The sequence below is a fragment of the Cordyceps militaris genome (assembly GCF_000225605.1).
Source record: "Cordyceps militaris CM01 unplaced genomic scaffold CCM_S00002, whole genome shotgun sequence".
NCBI classification, from domain to species: domain Eukaryota; kingdom Fungi; phylum Ascomycota; class Sordariomycetes; order Hypocreales; family Cordycipitaceae; genus Cordyceps; species Cordyceps militaris.
In genome coordinates, this window is record NW_006271970.1 from 4,873,339 (window position 1) to 4,890,159 (window position 16,821).

Here is a 16,821-nt window from a genome sequence, read left to right on the forward strand (position 1 = left end):
GCAATGCTGCCTTGGCTACTGTAAGCGCTCGGCATGTGCTTATCAAAGCCGTCCATCTCTGGACTTGTACATACACACACATTCACACACACTTTCACTATACTTTTTGGGCATTTACGGTTTCGGAGCGGCCATTTATTTGGGTGGGCAAGGCGTGGAATTCTTGCCTCGGCGTTTTTATTTTTGTCCGGCAAAGAGCACGGGATTAAAAAGCGCTCCTCGGTAGACTTGTGCGAGCAAGTCTGGGAAGACGGGAGCGTTGTACGGCTACGCTTGATGGCTGTAAAATATGTCATCTACTTGGCAATTAAGAAATAATAACATATTCACGACAATCTTAATCTTTGGTCATATCATGCTGTTCTTATAGAATCGGTTTACTACTCGCTTGCCAGCTTTTATTCGGCCATTTTCATGGGCGTCCCATTAAATCGTAAAAATGTACATGAATTTTGTCTATACTGTCCCGGGATTGGCCTCCTCAGCTCATCTCCTTGAGTAGTTTTCTCACCAGCTTCTGCTGCTCCTCCACCCCCAACCCCTTCTCATCCGTCTCCTGCACCGCCCTCCCAACGGCCATGACGGTTCTTGCACTGCCCGCATCCACCCACACCTTGCCGTTGCGCCCCGTCGCCGTCTCAAACTGCCAGCCGCCCGCGGCGAGCCCTTCGAGCACGACGACCCCGCTCGCCGCCGCACCACCGGGCATCATCAGCCGGCGCGCCATGCCCAGGGAGACGGCAAACAGCATGCCGCCCGTCAGCGGGCCGAGCCCGTCCGCCTTGCCCGTCGACGCCGACACGCACTCGAGCTCGGCGTCCATGTGGCGGTCGGCGAGCGTGATGCGCGCGTACACGAGCGCGCCCGGCGCCAGCTGCGGCCGCGTCTTCTTCGTGGCCCCCTCAAATGCGAGCTGCGGCAGCGTCGCTGGCGCCGCGTGGTCCGACAGCTGCACGTAGTACACGTCGGCGGCGGATTTCTGAACGGTGCCAATGACGAGCTCGCCGGCCCGAGGGAGGTACTGCGTCAAAGTGCTCTTGTGTTAGCGGTTTTTTCTTCTTCTTTGTATTGTCTGATGAGGAGAGGGAAGGGGGGCGGCAGACGTACTCGTCCGGTCGACGTCTCTACGCGCAGCGCATTCTTGGGGCGGTCGCTCACGAGCTGGCCCGCGATGGTCGGCAGGATCGCATTGGTGAAGGGGTCGTGTCGGAGGCCTGGGCCCAGTCGCAGCGGCTTCTTGGGGTGTGTCGGGATCTGGGCGTCGTCAATGGCGTCGCCCGGTAGGACGATGGTGTGCGCGGCCATTTCTGCGTAGCTGGATGTGGGTTGTTGATGATGGCTTGGTAGGCGGAAGAATGGAACGAGAGGAAATGCAAACAGGCGCTTATCGATAAGATGGGTTAAAAGTGTGTTGGTGCAGGACCACCAAGGAGAGCCAAAGCGTCGGGTATTGGACAATTTATCCTGACGGAATTTTATTTGTCAAGATGGATAATTTTAAGACGGCGCTGGTTCTGCTTTTGGTTGTAGGAGAATTATCTGCAGGTTAGCTTGATATTTCTTCAGTCGCTTAGCTGTGTTTCTCGATCGCTCATACGCGCGCTTACCTAGACGGCTTGCGAAGTGGAACATTGGAACATGGAATCAAAATAGATCCGTTTTTTTCTATCCCTAACCAAACCCGACTTCTACTTAAAACAATCTGGTATCCTTATCCCATGCATCCCTGCTTCCTGAGGCTTGTTACATTCTTGACATTTGTCTTCCATAATGCTTAACGACCTTGTCAGTCCTTGTCCCCCATATTTTCCAAAATTCACCACCCGATGCCAGTTGATTGAAAGGCGTTTGCTGCGGTCCGTGACGGGCCGCATCACACCATGAGCGGGTGATAAAATAACGAGTCGGCCATGTAATTGTGGATTGCGAGATTCTTCCATCGCACCAGGCCTTTGGTCATGAAATAGCGCGACTCGCCGTAGCTGCGTCGAACCGTGCCGCCCGCGCGCTTGATCAGCCGTGTCCTGCGCATGTGGTGAGCAATTGGCATCTCGTTCCGATCCCACGCCGCCGCGCGCCAGTAGGTTTCGTCGCCGGGGCTGCCGTTGTTTTCGCCGCCGAGATCCTGCCACGCCTCAATCATGAGCGTGCGGTTCTCGCGGCCGGGCGTGATGAGGAAGTCGACGGCGCAAAAGTAGCACTGCCCAAAGCACTGGTAGCCGCCCTCCAGGGCGTTCGACAGGCCGTGCTGCAGCGCCGACAGCTGCGGCGAGCGCACGACGCTGCCATCATTGCTGTGGGAGATCGGCGCCGTCACAAGGTGGCAGCACAGCGCGACGGCACCGATCCGATCCTCGGTGACGGCGTTTGGGCCGTCCTTGAGGACCGAAAATGTCCACGTGCTCTTGCGCAGGTACCGACCCTCGATAATCCTGGGCGTCAGGGTAAAGCTGACGTCCAGTTGGTTGGGGAAGCCATTGTTGGGGTTCATGCGAAATCCGGTGCTCGTGTGCTGCTGCAGCAGCCGCGCCAGGTATTCCCGCTGCATCGGCGTCGGTTGGCGCAGGCGGTTGAGGCGGATGCTTAGCTGCACGTGGTGGTGGTGCAGCTCGTAGGTGTCGGAGCGCGGGCCGCAGTGCAGGGGAATGTAGCGAGTATGGGGACAGGACGGTGCGGCGTGGTGCGGCGTGTCGTTGTTATTCGCGCGGTGGAGCTTGACGCACTCTTGGCAGACCCAGGCGTCGGGGCGACGGCGGACAACCTTGAACAGGCATTCGAGGAGCTCCTCCCTGGAAGTTTTCTGGGCCGTGGACTGGAGACGGTGGTGCAGGGCGGCGTGTAAGCCCTTGCAGGTCTGTGTCAGGGCGAGCAGGCTCTCGAGGGGGAGGTGGTCGGCCATGACTTCAAGTACGTCGACAGGGATATTGTTGATGAAATGATTGGGTTTGAGCTTCTTATGGTTTCGCATAAGACTGGCGAGGTCCGAAGAATGGCGAGAGAACTTCATGATGTCTGATGTGTGGTGGTTGAGCAAGGTGGGAAGTGAGTGAGATGATGGCCTTGGAGAGTGAGTTGAGATGATGGCTTTGAAGTGAGTTGAGATGATAGCTTTGGAAAGTTAGCTGAGGTGATGGCTTTGAAGTGAGTTGAGATGATGGCCTTGGAGAGTGAGTTGGGATGATGGGTTTGAAGTGAGTGATGATGATGGGTTTGAAGTGAGTTGAGATGATGGGTTTGAAGTGAGTTGAGATGATGGGTTTGAAGTGAGTTGAGATGATGGGTTTGAAGTGAGTTGAGATGATGGGTTTGAAGTGAGTTGAGATGATGGGTTTGAAGTGAGTTGAGATGATGGGTTTGAAGTGAGTTGAGATGGTGGCTTTGAAGTGAGGGGTGGGTGCGATTTAAATAACATTGGGAAGCCTGGAAAGAAATATACGCATCTGTTAACTTTTCAAGTGTCGAGGCCGTGTAAAGGTAATTTCGTAGGCAGATGCGCAAGTTGATGGATATTGACTTTACAACTTGGCCATTGGCAAAGTTAGCATGCGTCCGGGCCTTGGATACCTCGACAGACTTCTACGCCAAAACGGGGTATACAAAACAAGATTTACAAGATATGATCCGTATTCATGTGTATGTATTGACGATTTCGAAAAAAAGGTTTGCTACGCCGACGGCCAAGGTTCCAGAGGTTGGTGAAGAGATGGATTATGTGTGGCATAGTATGGGGATCCAACTAGGACGAACAATGAGTAGGCTAGAAAAGTGAGTTTACTAAAATTAAAACCTTGCCGATCCGAAAATTGTATTTCCTTGTCGTTCAACTCGACTTTATATATGCTTTACATGTTCATGGACTGAGAGGCTTATCGATAACGAGCCAACCCCAAAAGGTGCAATTTAGATGTGGATCCAACCAACGCCCAACCACGTCCGACTCAAAAAATTAAATCGCCGCCTTGTGAATTTTTTTTGACCCCACCATTCTGGGCCAAAGCAACCATCACCGCCCTCGCTAAACTTCCTCCTCATTTACTACACCTCTCTTTGGGCTTGTGTATACTCCAGGCTTTGCCTCTCCGTCGCAGCTCTTTTCTTCCCTTTTTAGCCTTTTCCTTTTTTTTCTTTGCCTTTTCTTTCCTAATTCTTCCCCACCCCCCTCGTCACAATGGTTGCGCCTGTTGACCCCAACGACCGCGTGGTCCTCGGCATCACGTTTGGCAACTCCAACAGTTCCATTGCCTACACCGTCGACGACAAGGCGGAAGTCATTGCCAACGAGGACGGCGGTATTTCCCCCCCCTGAAACGAGTTCTGCCTGGTCAATCCGCTAATTTTATCCTCCTCCAGACCGTCAAATCCCCACCGTCCTCTCCTACGTCGACGGCGACGAGTACTACGGCGCCCAGGCCAAGGCGTTCCTCGTCCGCAACCCAGACAATACCATTGCCTACTTCCGCGATTTCCTCGGAAAGGAGTACGTTTTGAGGCTCCCAACACCATTCTGTCACTGCTAACCCCCTCTGTAGCTTCAAGTCGATCGACCCCACGCATTGCCACGCTGCCGCCCACCCCCATGACACTTCCGGGCACGTATCCTTCAAGGTGCAGGACCAGCCTGGCCCCTCCGACTCCGACTCTGACTCCGCTCCTGCTGCCTCCGCCGCTGCCTCCGCCGCCGCCTCCGCCGCCGCCTCCGTCGCCGCCTCCGTCGCACCCTCCACCGTCTCCATTGACGAGACGGCCACGCGCTTCCTCCGCCGCCTGGTCACGTCCGCCTCCGACTACCTCGGCAAGCGCGTCACATCGGCCGTCATCACCGTGCCGACCAACTTCTCCGACGCCCAGCGCGCTGCTCTCCTCAGCGCCGCCGACGCCGCCGGCCTCGAGGTGCTGCAGCTCATCGCGGACCCCGTCGCGGCCGTGCTGGCCTACGACGCGCGCGCCGACGCTGGCGTCGACAATGTCGCTGACAAGCTCGTCGTCGTCGCCGACCTCGGCGGCACCCGCTCCGACGTGACCGTCATCGCCTCGCGCGGCGGCATGTACACCATCCTCGCCACCGTGCACGACTACGAATTCGCCGGCGTGCACCTCGACAACGCCCTCATGGACCACTTTGCCAAGGAGTTCCTCAAGAAGCACCCCACCGTCGCCGACCCGCGCGCCAACCCCCGCTCCCTCGCCAAGCTGCGGCTCGAGGCCGAGGCCGCCAAGAAGGCGCTCTCGCTCGGCACAAACGCCCAGTTCTCCGTCGAGTCTCTCGCCGACGGCGTTGACTTTTCCTGCACCATTAACCGCGTGCGCTACGAAATGGTCGCCCGCAAGGTCCTCGACGGCTTCACCCGGCTCGTCGAGGGCGCCGTCAAAAAGGCCAGCCTCGACGTGCTCGACGTCGACGAGGTCGTGCTGTGCGGCGGCACCGCGCACACCCCGCGCGTCGCCACCAACCTCGCCGCCCTCTTCCCCGAATCCACGGCCGTGCTCGCGCCGGCCACCAGCGCCGCCGCCATCAACCCCTCGGAGCTCCAGGCCCGCGGAGCCGCGCTCCAGGCCTCGCTCATCCAGGAGTACGAGGCCGCCGACATTGAGCAGTCGACCCACGCTGCCGTAACCACCGTCAAGCACATTACCAACGCCATTGGTGTCGTCACCGTCGGTGCCGATGGCGTCGAGACGTTTACCCCCGTCATGCAGGCCGAGACGGCCGTGCCCGCGCGCCGCACCGTCCAGGTCAAGGCGCCCAAGGCTGGCGGCGACGTCCTCGTCAAGGTCGTCGAGGGCGGCACCCACATCAAGGTCACCAAGGCCGAGCCCAAGCCGGCCCAAAACGGCGACGATGAGGAGGACTCGGATGCGGACAGCGACGAAGAGGACGAGGAGCATCGCGAGAAGCTCTGGAAGATTGGCTCGCCGCTTGCCGAGGCCGCCGTCAAGGCCGTCAAGGCCGGCGCCAAGGTCGAGGTCACCATCAACGTCCTCGGCGACCTCAGCGTCACCATTACCGCCCGCGAGGTCGGCGGCAAGGGTGGTGTTCGCGGCTCCCTTGCTGCGTAGACAATGATGCCAATGAGAGTTGTAACGATGAAAGGCAATGCAAAAAAAAAGAAGGCTAAAGGGAAAACGAAACGACAAAGGAGAAAGCAAGAATAGCCCTGCTGGAGAAAACAACAAGATAGAAAAGGGACTCTTCAAAAGCGGCTGTGTTTTTTTTATAGAAATGTATGCATTTCTATGTATCTGTTATAGACGACGATTACTTCATCAATGCCAAAAAAATACACCTTCTACTGATGGCTGGCTGCCTGCCAAACAAGGAACAGAGTTGTCAATCAACTGCGCGCTATTTGTACTCAAATTGCCTTTTGCAAGGCTATAGTGGTGTAGAACGGAACAGAAAATACCTACAAACAGCTGTAGAGATCAAAGACAAACGAGAGGAAATTGCCCGCGTCACTTAGCGACGTGGGAGAGTTTACAGTGTGGGTCGGCTTGCCTGAGCCCCCAAAAATATTATTCAGGGTTCCCCGTCAGAGTTAGCCGTTTCAACAAAAAAAAACGGCAAAAAAATTGTCCCCTTTTCTCCAGCGAGTTTCCAGTTGTCGGCGTCTTGCCATTGAAGCGTTCCGCATCTCTCTGGTACTTTTTTTTTTTTTCCTTTTCTTCTTCCTGACGAAAGCCACCACCATGCTTCGAGCGACTAGCCGCCGACTGGCCGCCACTGGATTGGCGTCGTGCTCCAGAATCGCAGGTGCAGCAGCAGCCACGACGCCCACATGGAGAGCGACCACCAGCGTCGTCTTCACCCCGCATGCTGTTGCTTCTGGGCAGATTCTTTCCTCCTTGCAACAACGAGGATTTCGCACCACTTCCTCCATCATGGCCGCTTCCACCATCCCCCCGCGCACAGAGAGCGATGCCTTTGGCGAGATCCAGGTCCCTGGCGACAAGTACTGGGGCGCCCAGACGGAGCGGTCCCTCGAAAACTTTCGCATCAACCAGCCGCAGGACCGCATGCCGCCGCCCGTGATCAAGGCCTTTGGCATTCTCAAGGGCGCCGCGGCCACGGTCAACATTCGATATGGCCTTGGTGCGTGAAATTTTTTTTTTTGCCTTCCTTTTCTCTCTCTCTCGCTCTCGCTCTCCTACCTCCCACCCGGCTTCGTCGGGCTACTCCGGGGAGGGTCGACCCGGGGCGTTGAGCTCCGTCCGCGCCCGAAAAAAGGCGCAGGTGGAGATGGCGCGCCGCCGGCGTCGGCACACCACAACAACAAACATATCCAGCTTTGCTGCTAACACGAACGGGGCCTTGTTACAGATGCCAAGATTGGCCAGGCCATTCAGCAGGCCGCCAAAGAGGTGGCCGATGGCAAGCTCATGGACCACTTCCCGCTCGTCGTCTGGCAGACGGGTTCCGGCACGCAGTCCAACATGAATGCCAACGAGGTCATTTCGAACCGCGCCATTGAGATCCTCGGCGGCACCATGGGCAGCAAGTCGCCCGTGCACCCCAACGACCACGTCAACCGCAGCGCCTCGTCCAACGACACGTTCCCGACCGTCATGCACATTGCCGCCGTCCTCGACCTCGAGGGCGAGCTGCTGCCCGCCCTGCGCAGCCTCCGCGCCGCCCTCCAGGCCAAAGTCGACGCCTTTGCCGCCAAGAAGATTATCAAGATTGGCCGCACCCACCTGCAGGATGCCACGCCGCTGACCCTCGCCCAGGAGTTTTCCGGCTACGTGGCGCAGCTCGACTTCAGCATCAAGCGCGTCGAGGGCGCGCTGCCCGACCTCCGTCTGCTCGCCCAGGGCGGCACCGCCGTCGGCACCGGCATCAACACGTTTGTGGGCTTTGCCGAGGCCATCGCCGACGAGGTCAGCCGCATGACGGGCACCGCGTTCAAGACGGCGCCCAACAAGTTCGAGGCGCTCGCCGCCCACGACGCCATTGTCCAGGCCCACGGCAGCCTCAACACGCTCGCCGGATCGCTCACCAAGATTGCCCAGGATATCCGCTACCTCGGCAGCGGTCCCCGCTGCGGCCTCGGCGAGCTCAACCTGCCCGAGAACGAGCCCGGCAGCAGCATCATGCCGGGCAAGGTCAACCCGACCCAGTGCGAGGCCCTCACCATGGTCTGCGCCCAGGTCATGGGCAACAATGTTGCGACCACGATTGGTGGCATGAATGGCCAGTTTGAGCTCAACGTGTACAAGCCCCTCATCATTCGGAACCTTCTCCATAGCTCGCGCATCCTCGCCGACGGCATGCGCTCGTTTGAGAAGAACCTCGTCGTCGGTCTGCAGGCCAACGAGGCCAAGATTGCCAGCATCATGAAGGAATCGTACGTACTCTTCAAACCTACATGACGGCAAAGAAAGAAAAACTCATTCGCTAACAAATGCCAATACATAGTCTTATGCTGGTGACTTGCCTCAACCCCAAGATTGGCTATGACATGGCCAGCAAGGTGGCCAAGAATGCGCACAAAAAGGGCCTCACTCTCAAGGAGAGTGCCATGGAGCTCAAGGCTCTGACGTCGGACGAGTTTGACGCTCTGGTCAAGCCTGAGCTGATGGTTGTGCCCAGCGAGTACAAGCAGTAAATGGTGCTGAGAAGGAAGCGTGGGGTGAGAGAGGATTGTGTGTGTACTGATAGAAGAACGAACAAACATTGCGACCTAGAATAGACATGGTGCCTACGGCGTGTAAAATCAATATAAACAATGGCATTTTTACGAAGCAAGGCCCTGCCTGTCAAGAAGTGTGCGGGAACAAGTTGCGATTCTCTTTTCCATGCCAGATCTGTCGGCTAGTCGGTTCTTTGATGTGAAATGTACAAATTCTAGAGAAAGCAGTACAGAGCGGCACTGAACAGTGACCTCGGTATTATTTTTATTTACATTTCAGAGGCCATTTCAGACCGGTCAGGCTTTCTTGCCCGGGAAGTTGCCAAGCCACGAAGTCATCGCGGAGTTCATCTTCATTAACCTCGCGCTGATGCTTGTAACTTGTCTCTCCACGCCCGTTCTCTGTTCCCGAGCTGCTGCCCAAAGTCGGAACAAGACTGGCGATGCTGTCGCTGCGACTGCTGCGGACGGCGTGATGGCCCTCGTCGTGTGAAGACAGGCGGCTGTTAAGGGGAGTATGCGACTTGCGCGGGCTGGGGGAATCGCGGTGATGGCCACCGCCAGTGACGGTGGAAACGCTCTTGTCGGAGGAGGCACTGGGGTGTCGACGATGGTTGCTGAGACCAAGACGACGGAAGTCGGAAGGACGCAGAGTACCGCTATTACCAAGGTCGTCAATCTCCAAGTCCTCGGGGTCCGTGTTGGAAGAAGAGAGCTCGCGCTTGGAAGAACCCGTTTTGGGAGCCTTCCAACCGTTGCCGCCAGCGAAAATATCTTCGATGCATTCATCAGCAGGGAGCTGTGCGGGCTGTTTGGACCATGATGCAGCTAATGTGCGGCGGTAGAGGTCTTGAACCTCTGCGTTGTCACGATTTTTGCTAAAGCTGGGTAGGGCTGATTGAATGGCATCAGCGGTTGATCGCAAACGTTGACTCTTGTACTACTCACGTCCAGTGTCATCTTCAATTTGGTTGGGGTCCATGAATCCGGTAATGCCGCCGAATACAGGAGCCGTTTTGAGCGAGGGTGCTGCAAAGTTACGGTCGCCATCGATTTGGATCATGAGAATCCCAATCTTGAGGGTGCTATTGATTTTGCTGTCCTGCATCAGATATCGTCGAACGATGCCTTCTTGGGCAGGGCGGCTCTCTGAACTCGTTCGACGATTCGAGGAGAGGCTGATACTGCTTCCACCAGTGCTTTGTTTGCGAATTCGGGGAGGCGACAGAGCGTCCCGGCTGTATGGCTCGCTTTCTTCGACAAATTCGCTCAAATTTAGCTTGATATGGCCGAGGGTGATTTTTTCGGCCACGGCAAATTCTTGCAGAATCTCGAGCTCAAAGGGGCACTCAGAGAGCATGTTGCTCTTGTCAATAGAGATGCGGATAGAGGGCACGATTCTGCCAAAGTCGTAATCGACTCTGTGATTTGCGATGGGGCACTTTCCCGTGCGTCCGCGATGATCTGCGTGCATGGAATGTGAGAGATGCCATTTTATATATGAGTTGCCGTTGACCAATGGGACGTTATTCAGGTCATATATCTGCCAAATGTTAATTTGAGACGGGTGAGCGAGGATCCAAACTGCTCACTTTGAGGTGAAGCTCAAACTTCGGCTATGCGATAGAGTTAGTAAGGGCGATGAGCCGGGATAAATTCGTGGCAAGCATACCTTGCGACTTTTGCCAACTGTTGGGAGATGCATGTCAGCTAGGTTCAAAACTCGTTACATATGAGAGAGGCAGTCTGCCTGATGTGTAGTAGGACGCCGAGGCCGGTTTCAAAGGGAACGAGGCAACAGTGAGTGGAAGGGGTCATGCAGCTAGAACGGCATGGCTGACGACAGAGAAAGAGGAGGACTGTGCAATACAGAAGAGGAACGGGGTCGAGATTAGCTTACTCAGAGAAGACATGACTTGCGGTAGGCGTTATCGCAGTGGCATGGCAGTGCGGACCAGTCCGGGGCTGGTGGTGAGGGTCGCAGTGCGCTGCAGGCAAGGGGCTCCAGGATGAGGCGTGTAGGCGATTCGGGAAAGGGTGCGCATTCAAGAATTCCAGACCGTGCTGGCTTGTGAGCTAACAGATCCGGCACAGCCGTGGTGGCGCCCTTTTTTCTTCTGTGCGAGGGCGGACAGAACGGGCCTAGACTGGTGAGACGGGGGGTTGCGACGACGGTTTCGAGAAACGGGACCGTGGACCGATGATTTCTCTGTTGGGGCGCGATGGAAAACGAGATTGGTCAAAGGGTTGTTGCCGGCGGGCAGGCCCTGTGGCAGGACGGCGGCGCTGTAGAGAAAATGGCCCAGATCCTCCTGGTGCATGTGATGATGACGCGCGCGCGCAGTCGTTGGCAGCTCTCTCTGTAACAAGGACAGCGGGGGGGGCCAAGCGGCGATAGGGGACGCCTGTGGAGACGAGGCTGACGAGGACAAAGAAATAGAACTCAATGCGGTGCGGGACGGTGATGCCAATGGGCGGTCGGCGGGGTGCACGATGATTTTGATTGAGTTGAGAGGAGATGCAAGATGAAGAATCTGTTGATCGCGTGAGGAATTCGAGGCTTGATCAAGTCGTCTTTTTCCTTTTTCGTTTGCAGCTGCCCCCTTCCTACTTTGCGCTTCAAGCCTGGCTGTGTTGGGCTTAGCGTGCCAGCTGCCAGCAAACGGCAAACGGATGCTGGTATGCGCCACAGACGAACTAGCCACATCACCAAACGAAGAGGCATGCAAGAAGCAGCATCTATGAAAACGAGTTTTCTTCTTTTCGCCTCCTTTCTATTCTCCATTATCTTCTTCTAGCTACTACTAATGCAACACGAAGCGAGACACGTCCTCACGGCTGAAGAAATTGCCCTCTTGCAGCACCGCTCCGATTTAGACCACCTGTCCGCTGTCATGGGTTGAAACGCCATCATGCACCATCAAGCCATGCGCCATGCGCCATGTCGCCCATTCTCTCATCCGACATATTTTGCATTATACGGAGGCTGACGAGGACAAAGAAATAGAACTCAATGTGGTGCGGATGCCAATAGGCGGTCGTCAAAGTTTTTCCACTTTCGAGATTCATCGGGTTCAATGTGCTACGAAATACGACGCATTATTTACAGAGCACACGCACCGTAGGCATTGGCGCGGCATCAGCATTTCTCCAACGAGCACACTGCTCTCGCAACATGAGTATTCGTACATTATTCCGCACATGTCCATGGATCTAGATATCACTGTCATCTCGTCCACTTGCCTCAAAAGTTCGTATCCAAAAAGGATGGCAGCTCATCCAAGCTCTCCGGAAACGACGCAAAATTACCATCCACACCGAAAAACGGCGTACACGACGGCATCAGCATAGTGTCCTCTCTCCACGCCGCCTCGGTCGGTCTCCAGTCCTGGCCAGCCATCGGCCCCATCTCCTCAGACCCAACCATGCTAGCCGCAGTCGACTCCGGCACCGACGGATGCTTCTGCACCCTCTGCTCCCACTTTTTAAACTTGGCATAGTCCGACTCCTCCGACACCGCCGCCGCGCTCCCCGCCGCCGCCGGGTGGCGTGTGATCATGCTCGCAATCGCCCGCTCAAACGCCTCAATCAGGGACGCCTCCGAGTGCCACGACTGGCTGCCCGACGACATGTCCTTGAGCATCACGACGCCGTCGCGCAGCGCCTGCCGGAACCGCTCCGTGCCCTGCGTCAGGCACTGCGTGGTGATGACGAGCAGCGCCGCCCGGCACGAGCTGAACTCGGTGTACGACGCCCGCGCCAGCCCGACGGCCCGCGAAATGACGCGGCACGCGTCAATCACCGACAGCGCGGCCTCGGCGCAGTCGCGCACCAGAGTCGCGCGTGAGCTGCGCGAGGTGGTGTCGGACGAGGACGGCGTCGAGCGGTTGTCGCTGTCAAGCTTGCCGTCCTGCGGGAGGATAAAGATGCGGCCAAGAAAGAGGCGCACCATGCAGTACTCCAGCCGGAGGTGCATCCTCGGCCGGAACGCGGCCGAAATTGGCTGCTCAGTGTTGAACAACGCGGCGTCTCCAAGACCGTCCCACCATTTGACCAGCTCGGACTGAAGTTGAGCAAGCTTCTTGACACACTCCGAGGTTTCTGTTTTTGGGAGAGTTCGCAGGTTGGACCTAAAATGGTGTCAGAAGCTTCCCTCCCGGCTGAGACTTAGCTTACATTATATATGCCACTTTGGATAAGTACTTATTTAGTTGTATGGTGGTGAGTAGAAGCTCCGGATTCCTAAACGATACTGTCGGGCTAGGCAGTGGCGACGGCAGATCCGCGTCAACGTCGACGCTTGCGATGGAGATGGGACGACCGTGAAATATACCGACTCGCCTATATACAGTTAACAAGTTACAAGGCCAGGAGAAAGGAGAAAGGAGAAGGAAAGACGGCGTCGCCACGTACTGCTCAACTGTGTAGAGTGCCCACCAGACGCGATTTCGTGTCTCCCGGACACGCGCATCTCCATCGTTTGCAGGATGCGTTCTGTGCATACCATTCTGTATCGCCAACTTCAACGCCAGATTCAGGTATATGTAGGCCAGCCCGGATGCGTCCACCGGGAGCGTATACATGCCCATCAACAGGCACGCCTGCACGCTCTGCAGCGACGAGGCCGCAATGACCTCTGGTAGCAGGTGAGCCGCTTTTCTGTAAAACTGAATACCGACCGCGTCTTCGCTGAACTGCTTCGCGTCACTGGCAGCAGCAGTAGCAGCCCCCTTGCTCTCTGCGACGGACTCGAGGTAGGCGTACTGCGTACCGATGGCGAGCATCGTAAAGATCATCGAGAGGGTGCCAACGTCTCTGTTTGACAGCGCCATGGGGTTTTCGTAGACAATGTCCACCTGCGTGCACAGCCACTCTCTGTCGACGAAGCTGTAGTTGGCCTCGGCGTGTTGGAAGAAGCAGTGGAGGAGAAAGTCGGTGATGGAACGCGGCGGCAGCGAGGAGAGCTGCACGAGAGAGCCGGCTGGGGACCGAAGCTCATCGGGCCGGTAATATTCGTCAAATACGATGGATGGTTTAGGAGTTTGCTCCTATGGCAGTGAGTGCCGTGAAAACAGATGTTGAAGCCTTGGTACGTACATTTTGGACCTGTCGTGCTACGCTCTGGTCTAGCCAGTCCTTGATGCGCATGGAAAAGTTCCAGTGCGAAAACTCGCCCGAATAATCTGCGCCGGATTAGATTCGATGGCGAACAAAGCAAGTATAAACGAGAGCTTACGCATGACATTCCCATCTAGAGATTGCATGGTGATGGACTTGTCAACCTCATCTTCGTGCGATGTCCGGGACGGACTGCGCCGGCTGTCTGCCTCGTCTGCCAGGTTCCGGAGAGTGTCCAAGTCCAGCGGCGCCTCGGACCCGGCCTGGCTGCGCACGATCCTCTCGAGATACTCCAAGCGCTTATGCTGCGCCGAGGCGCCCTGGTCAATGCCCATTTGGCTGCGGGCGATGGCATGCGTCGCCGGCGCCGACCGGCCGGGCCCCGATGCGGCGCTGCCCGCATCACCTGTGAATTCACACTGGCGCCCTAGGCGGAAGCATCGCCGGCAGGGGACGCCGCCGTCACACCGCTCTTTCTGGCGGCGGCAGATGTCGCATCTAATGGATTTTGTTAATGCAAACGGAGGGCATGGATTGGAGTGGTCAAACACGCACGCCCGCGCGGCCCGTTTGCGCTCCCTCGCTAGGCTTCTGTGGGAGTCGGGGGAGCGATATTGGCTGGACATGAGGGCCGTACCAGCGGCATATATCGCCGTTGGACGGTTTTAGTGAATAGGACTGTGATATAGTATGGTATGAAGTTGGTAGAGTCAAGTTTCAGAACGGCGATGCCCGTCATGGAGCGAGACCCACCAGCCGCCGCGACGACCAACCACTTTTGGGTTCCAAAGTCTTGCATACCTGACGGGGATGTTTTGATGGAAACTGTTTTTTTCAGATGTTATATAAACTGGGTATGTACTCAGCCTACTTATGCAACCGAATGAGATGCACCGGGCTGTTAGAGACCAAGTCCTCGGTCGTTGAGTTATAGCGGATTCAGCCGCTAGAAGAGCTCGGAAGACACCTGGAAGCAACCGAGACCGTGAATCCTCAACTGAGCCGCGGGCAATTTAAGACGCTGGCGCGTGGAAATAACTCGTCTTTTGAATTCTAATTCATAATATGTACTTGTACAAGAAGTATCCGCCGTGGTATTATTTACTGAAAACAGTTCTCATTGCACCGATAAGACTTCATCATCAACCGCCTTTACAAGGCAGACAGTACCGCCTCCATCGTGTTGATCAGGACAGGGACTGCAAAGGTCAGTATTGACATGTGCAAGAAAAAAGAATAGATACATTAACGTACCGTGAGTCTCGTCGAAAATCAGCATTGGACGAAGGCGAACAGTCGAAACACCGCAAGTGCCGATGTTGACGCCACGCTTCTTCATGGCCGCAACAAAGCCAACAGGGTCTTCCACGTCAAAGGCAATAAATGTTCTGCCATCGTTAGATATGTACACGAGCGAATAAAGAGACGCAAATAGTCTTACCCTTGTCCCTTGCCGCGCAGGTCCCGGATCTCAGCAGGATACTTGACCGCGAGCTTCTCCAGCTCAGCGTACAAGACATCACCAACACGAGCGCACTGCTCAACCAGGTTGTTGTCGAGAATCTCCTCAATGACGGCCTTGCACAGCAAAACGCGCGCAGGGTCGCCGATCCAACTACACGCCGCTTGTCAGTCTTTTGTCCTTCTATTCGACGCCAGCCCTACCAAGCAAAGCCACTCACGTGTTGAACTGCCTGTACGCCTGGTCCGGGACCAGCAGCGGGTTTCCGAAAAAGTAGCCCGCGGTCTGCGCCTTTTTGGAAAACGTCACCATGTCCGGCGGCGCGGGCAGGCGCCAGTGCTCGTGGCCCCAGAAGCGGCCCGTGGCGCCAAAGCCCGTCTGCACCTCGTCGGCGATGAGGCAGACGCCTCGGCGCGCGGTCAGCGCGCGCAGGCCCTGGAAGAAGGCCGGCGACGCGTGGTTGTCGCCGCCCTCGCTCTGCACGGGCTCCACGATGACGGCCGCCACGGGACAGCGCCACGTCTGGAGAAGCTCCTCGACGCGGGCCAGGCAGCGCGCCTCCTCGGCCGCGTTGCGCGCCGCGTGCTTCTCCAGCGGGTACTGCAGCTGCGGGAACGGCGCCTGCGGCCAGTCGAACGCGGGGATGTCGAGCTTGTGCACCGCCTTGGAGCGCGTCGTCGACAGGCTGCCGAAGCCGCGCCCGTGGAACGAGCGCGCGAAGCTCAGGATGGCGAGGTCCGGCGAGCCCGGCGCGGCGTTGTCCAGGCAGGACGAGACCTCCTCGGGCGTCCAGGCGCCCGCGGCGCGCTGCTTGCGCCGGTACAGCATAAAGGCCGCCTTGTAGGCCAGCTCGTTGGCCTCGGAGCCGGACTGCGCCGTGAAGATCTTGTCGAGCCCGCGCGGCGCCGCGCGGAGCAGGCCGTTTTGGAGCACGTCGTGCCACTGCGCCGACGGGTAGTTGCCGATGGCTGGGCGGTTGATGAGGGCCGAGATCATGGCGGGGGACTTGGCCGCGGCGGCGAGCGCGGCGTTGTTGTAGCCCACGGGGATAGAGGCGATTTGGGAGTAGCTATGTACGGCCGGTTAGACTTGCTGCGTTTTGGCATGGGGCAAGGTAAAGGACTTACACATCGAGGTACTTGTTGCCGTCGACATCGACAATGCTGGAATGGAGTTAGCTAGTGTGGAAACAGAGGGACAAGTTGGGATTCGTACTATGTTCCCTCGCTCTTGTCATAGTCGACGACAAAGTGAACAGCGCGGGCGTCGAAAACGGTGTTGAGCTTGTCTGAGGCAGCCTTGGACACGGGGCCGGGCACCTGGTCAATCAAGGCAGAGGCAGTCATCTTGGTAGCACGACAAAAGACGCGTTCCGAGTCTGTATTGGCTGGTGTTGGAAATATGTCCAAGACATAATTTTTCTTCCCCTTCAGCGTATATATTCACCAACGGTAAGTTGATCCGCTAGGCCGGTGACGTAACGGCTGCGCGCGGCCACCGACGGCCAGTTCAAGACCGGCTTGGTCGAGGTTGCCGGTCCCACTTGGCCGCCTCCGACCGGCGGGCGGCACGAGTGCTGCGGACGAGAGAAGATGACATTGCAAAAGGGCGATA

At 56.9% G+C, this 16,821-nt stretch overlaps 7 protein-coding genes across 7 annotated transcripts; 2 read left to right on the forward strand and 5 right to left on the reverse strand.

The window, feature by feature from the left end:
• Window positions 1-481: 481 nt before the first annotated feature.
• On the reverse strand, window positions 482-1,305 carry CCM_03447 (exosome complex exonuclease RRP40; the record flags this gene model as incomplete). Its single annotated transcript, XM_006668598.1, has 2 exons — window positions 482-1,021; window positions 1,108-1,305. The coding sequence occupies 2 exons, from the start codon at window positions 1,303-1,305 to the stop codon at window positions 482-484; spliced, it is 738 nt and encodes a 245-aa protein (XP_006668661.1).
• Window positions 1,306-1,873: 568 nt separating this feature from the next.
• Window positions 1,874-3,007, reverse strand: CCM_03448 (uncharacterized protein; the record flags this gene model as incomplete). Its single annotated transcript, XM_006668599.1, has 1 exon — window positions 1,874-3,007. One exon carries the CDS (start codon window positions 3,005-3,007, stop codon window positions 1,874-1,876), a length of 1,134 nt encoding a protein of 377 aa, XP_006668662.1.
• Window positions 3,008-4,168: 1,161 nt separating this feature from the next.
• Window positions 4,169-6,057, forward strand: CCM_03449 (Hsp70 chaperone (BiP), putative; the record flags this gene model as incomplete). Its single annotated transcript, XM_006668600.1, has 3 exons — window positions 4,169-4,289; window positions 4,351-4,477; window positions 4,530-6,057. The coding sequence occupies 3 exons, from the start codon at window positions 4,169-4,171 to the stop codon at window positions 6,055-6,057; spliced, it is 1,776 nt and encodes a 591-aa protein (XP_006668663.1).
• Window positions 6,058-6,879: 822 nt separating this feature from the next.
• Window positions 6,880-8,603, forward strand: CCM_03450 (fumarate hydratase; the record flags this gene model as incomplete). The annotated part of the gene is made up of 3 exons (XM_006668601.1): window positions 6,880-7,090; window positions 7,319-8,342; window positions 8,414-8,603. The coding sequence occupies 3 exons, from the start codon at window positions 6,880-6,882 to the stop codon at window positions 8,601-8,603; spliced, it is 1,425 nt and encodes a 474-aa protein (XP_006668664.1).
• A 289-nt stretch (window positions 8,604-8,892) lies between these two features.
• Window positions 8,893-10,540, reverse strand: CCM_03451 (Oestrogen-responsive protein Fam102A/B; the record flags this gene model as incomplete). The annotated part of the gene is made up of 5 exons (XM_006668602.1): window positions 8,893-9,485; window positions 9,576-10,170; window positions 10,220-10,243; window positions 10,300-10,316; window positions 10,528-10,540. 5 exons carry the CDS (start codon window positions 10,538-10,540, stop codon window positions 8,893-8,895), a joined length of 1,242 nt encoding a protein of 413 aa, XP_006668665.1.
• A 1,331-nt stretch (window positions 10,541-11,871) lies between these two features.
• On the reverse strand, window positions 11,872-14,371 carry CCM_03452 (C6 transcription factor (PrnA), putative; the record flags this gene model as incomplete). The annotated part of the gene is made up of 6 exons (XM_006668603.1): window positions 11,872-12,757; window positions 12,831-12,968; window positions 13,041-13,675; window positions 13,725-13,810; window positions 13,864-14,243; window positions 14,301-14,371. The coding sequence occupies 6 exons, from the start codon at window positions 14,369-14,371 to the stop codon at window positions 11,872-11,874; spliced, it is 2,196 nt and encodes a 731-aa protein (XP_006668666.1).
• Window positions 14,372-14,897: 526 nt separating this feature from the next.
• CCM_03453 (4-aminobutyrate aminotransferase) lies at window positions 14,898-16,553 on the reverse strand (the record flags this gene model as incomplete). The annotated part of the gene is made up of 6 exons (XM_006668604.1): window positions 14,898-14,944; window positions 15,000-15,133; window positions 15,187-15,360; window positions 15,428-16,276; window positions 16,335-16,370; window positions 16,423-16,553. 6 exons carry the CDS (start codon window positions 16,551-16,553, stop codon window positions 14,898-14,900), a joined length of 1,371 nt encoding a protein of 456 aa, XP_006668667.1.
• Between the last annotated feature and the right edge of the window lie 268 nt (window positions 16,554-16,821).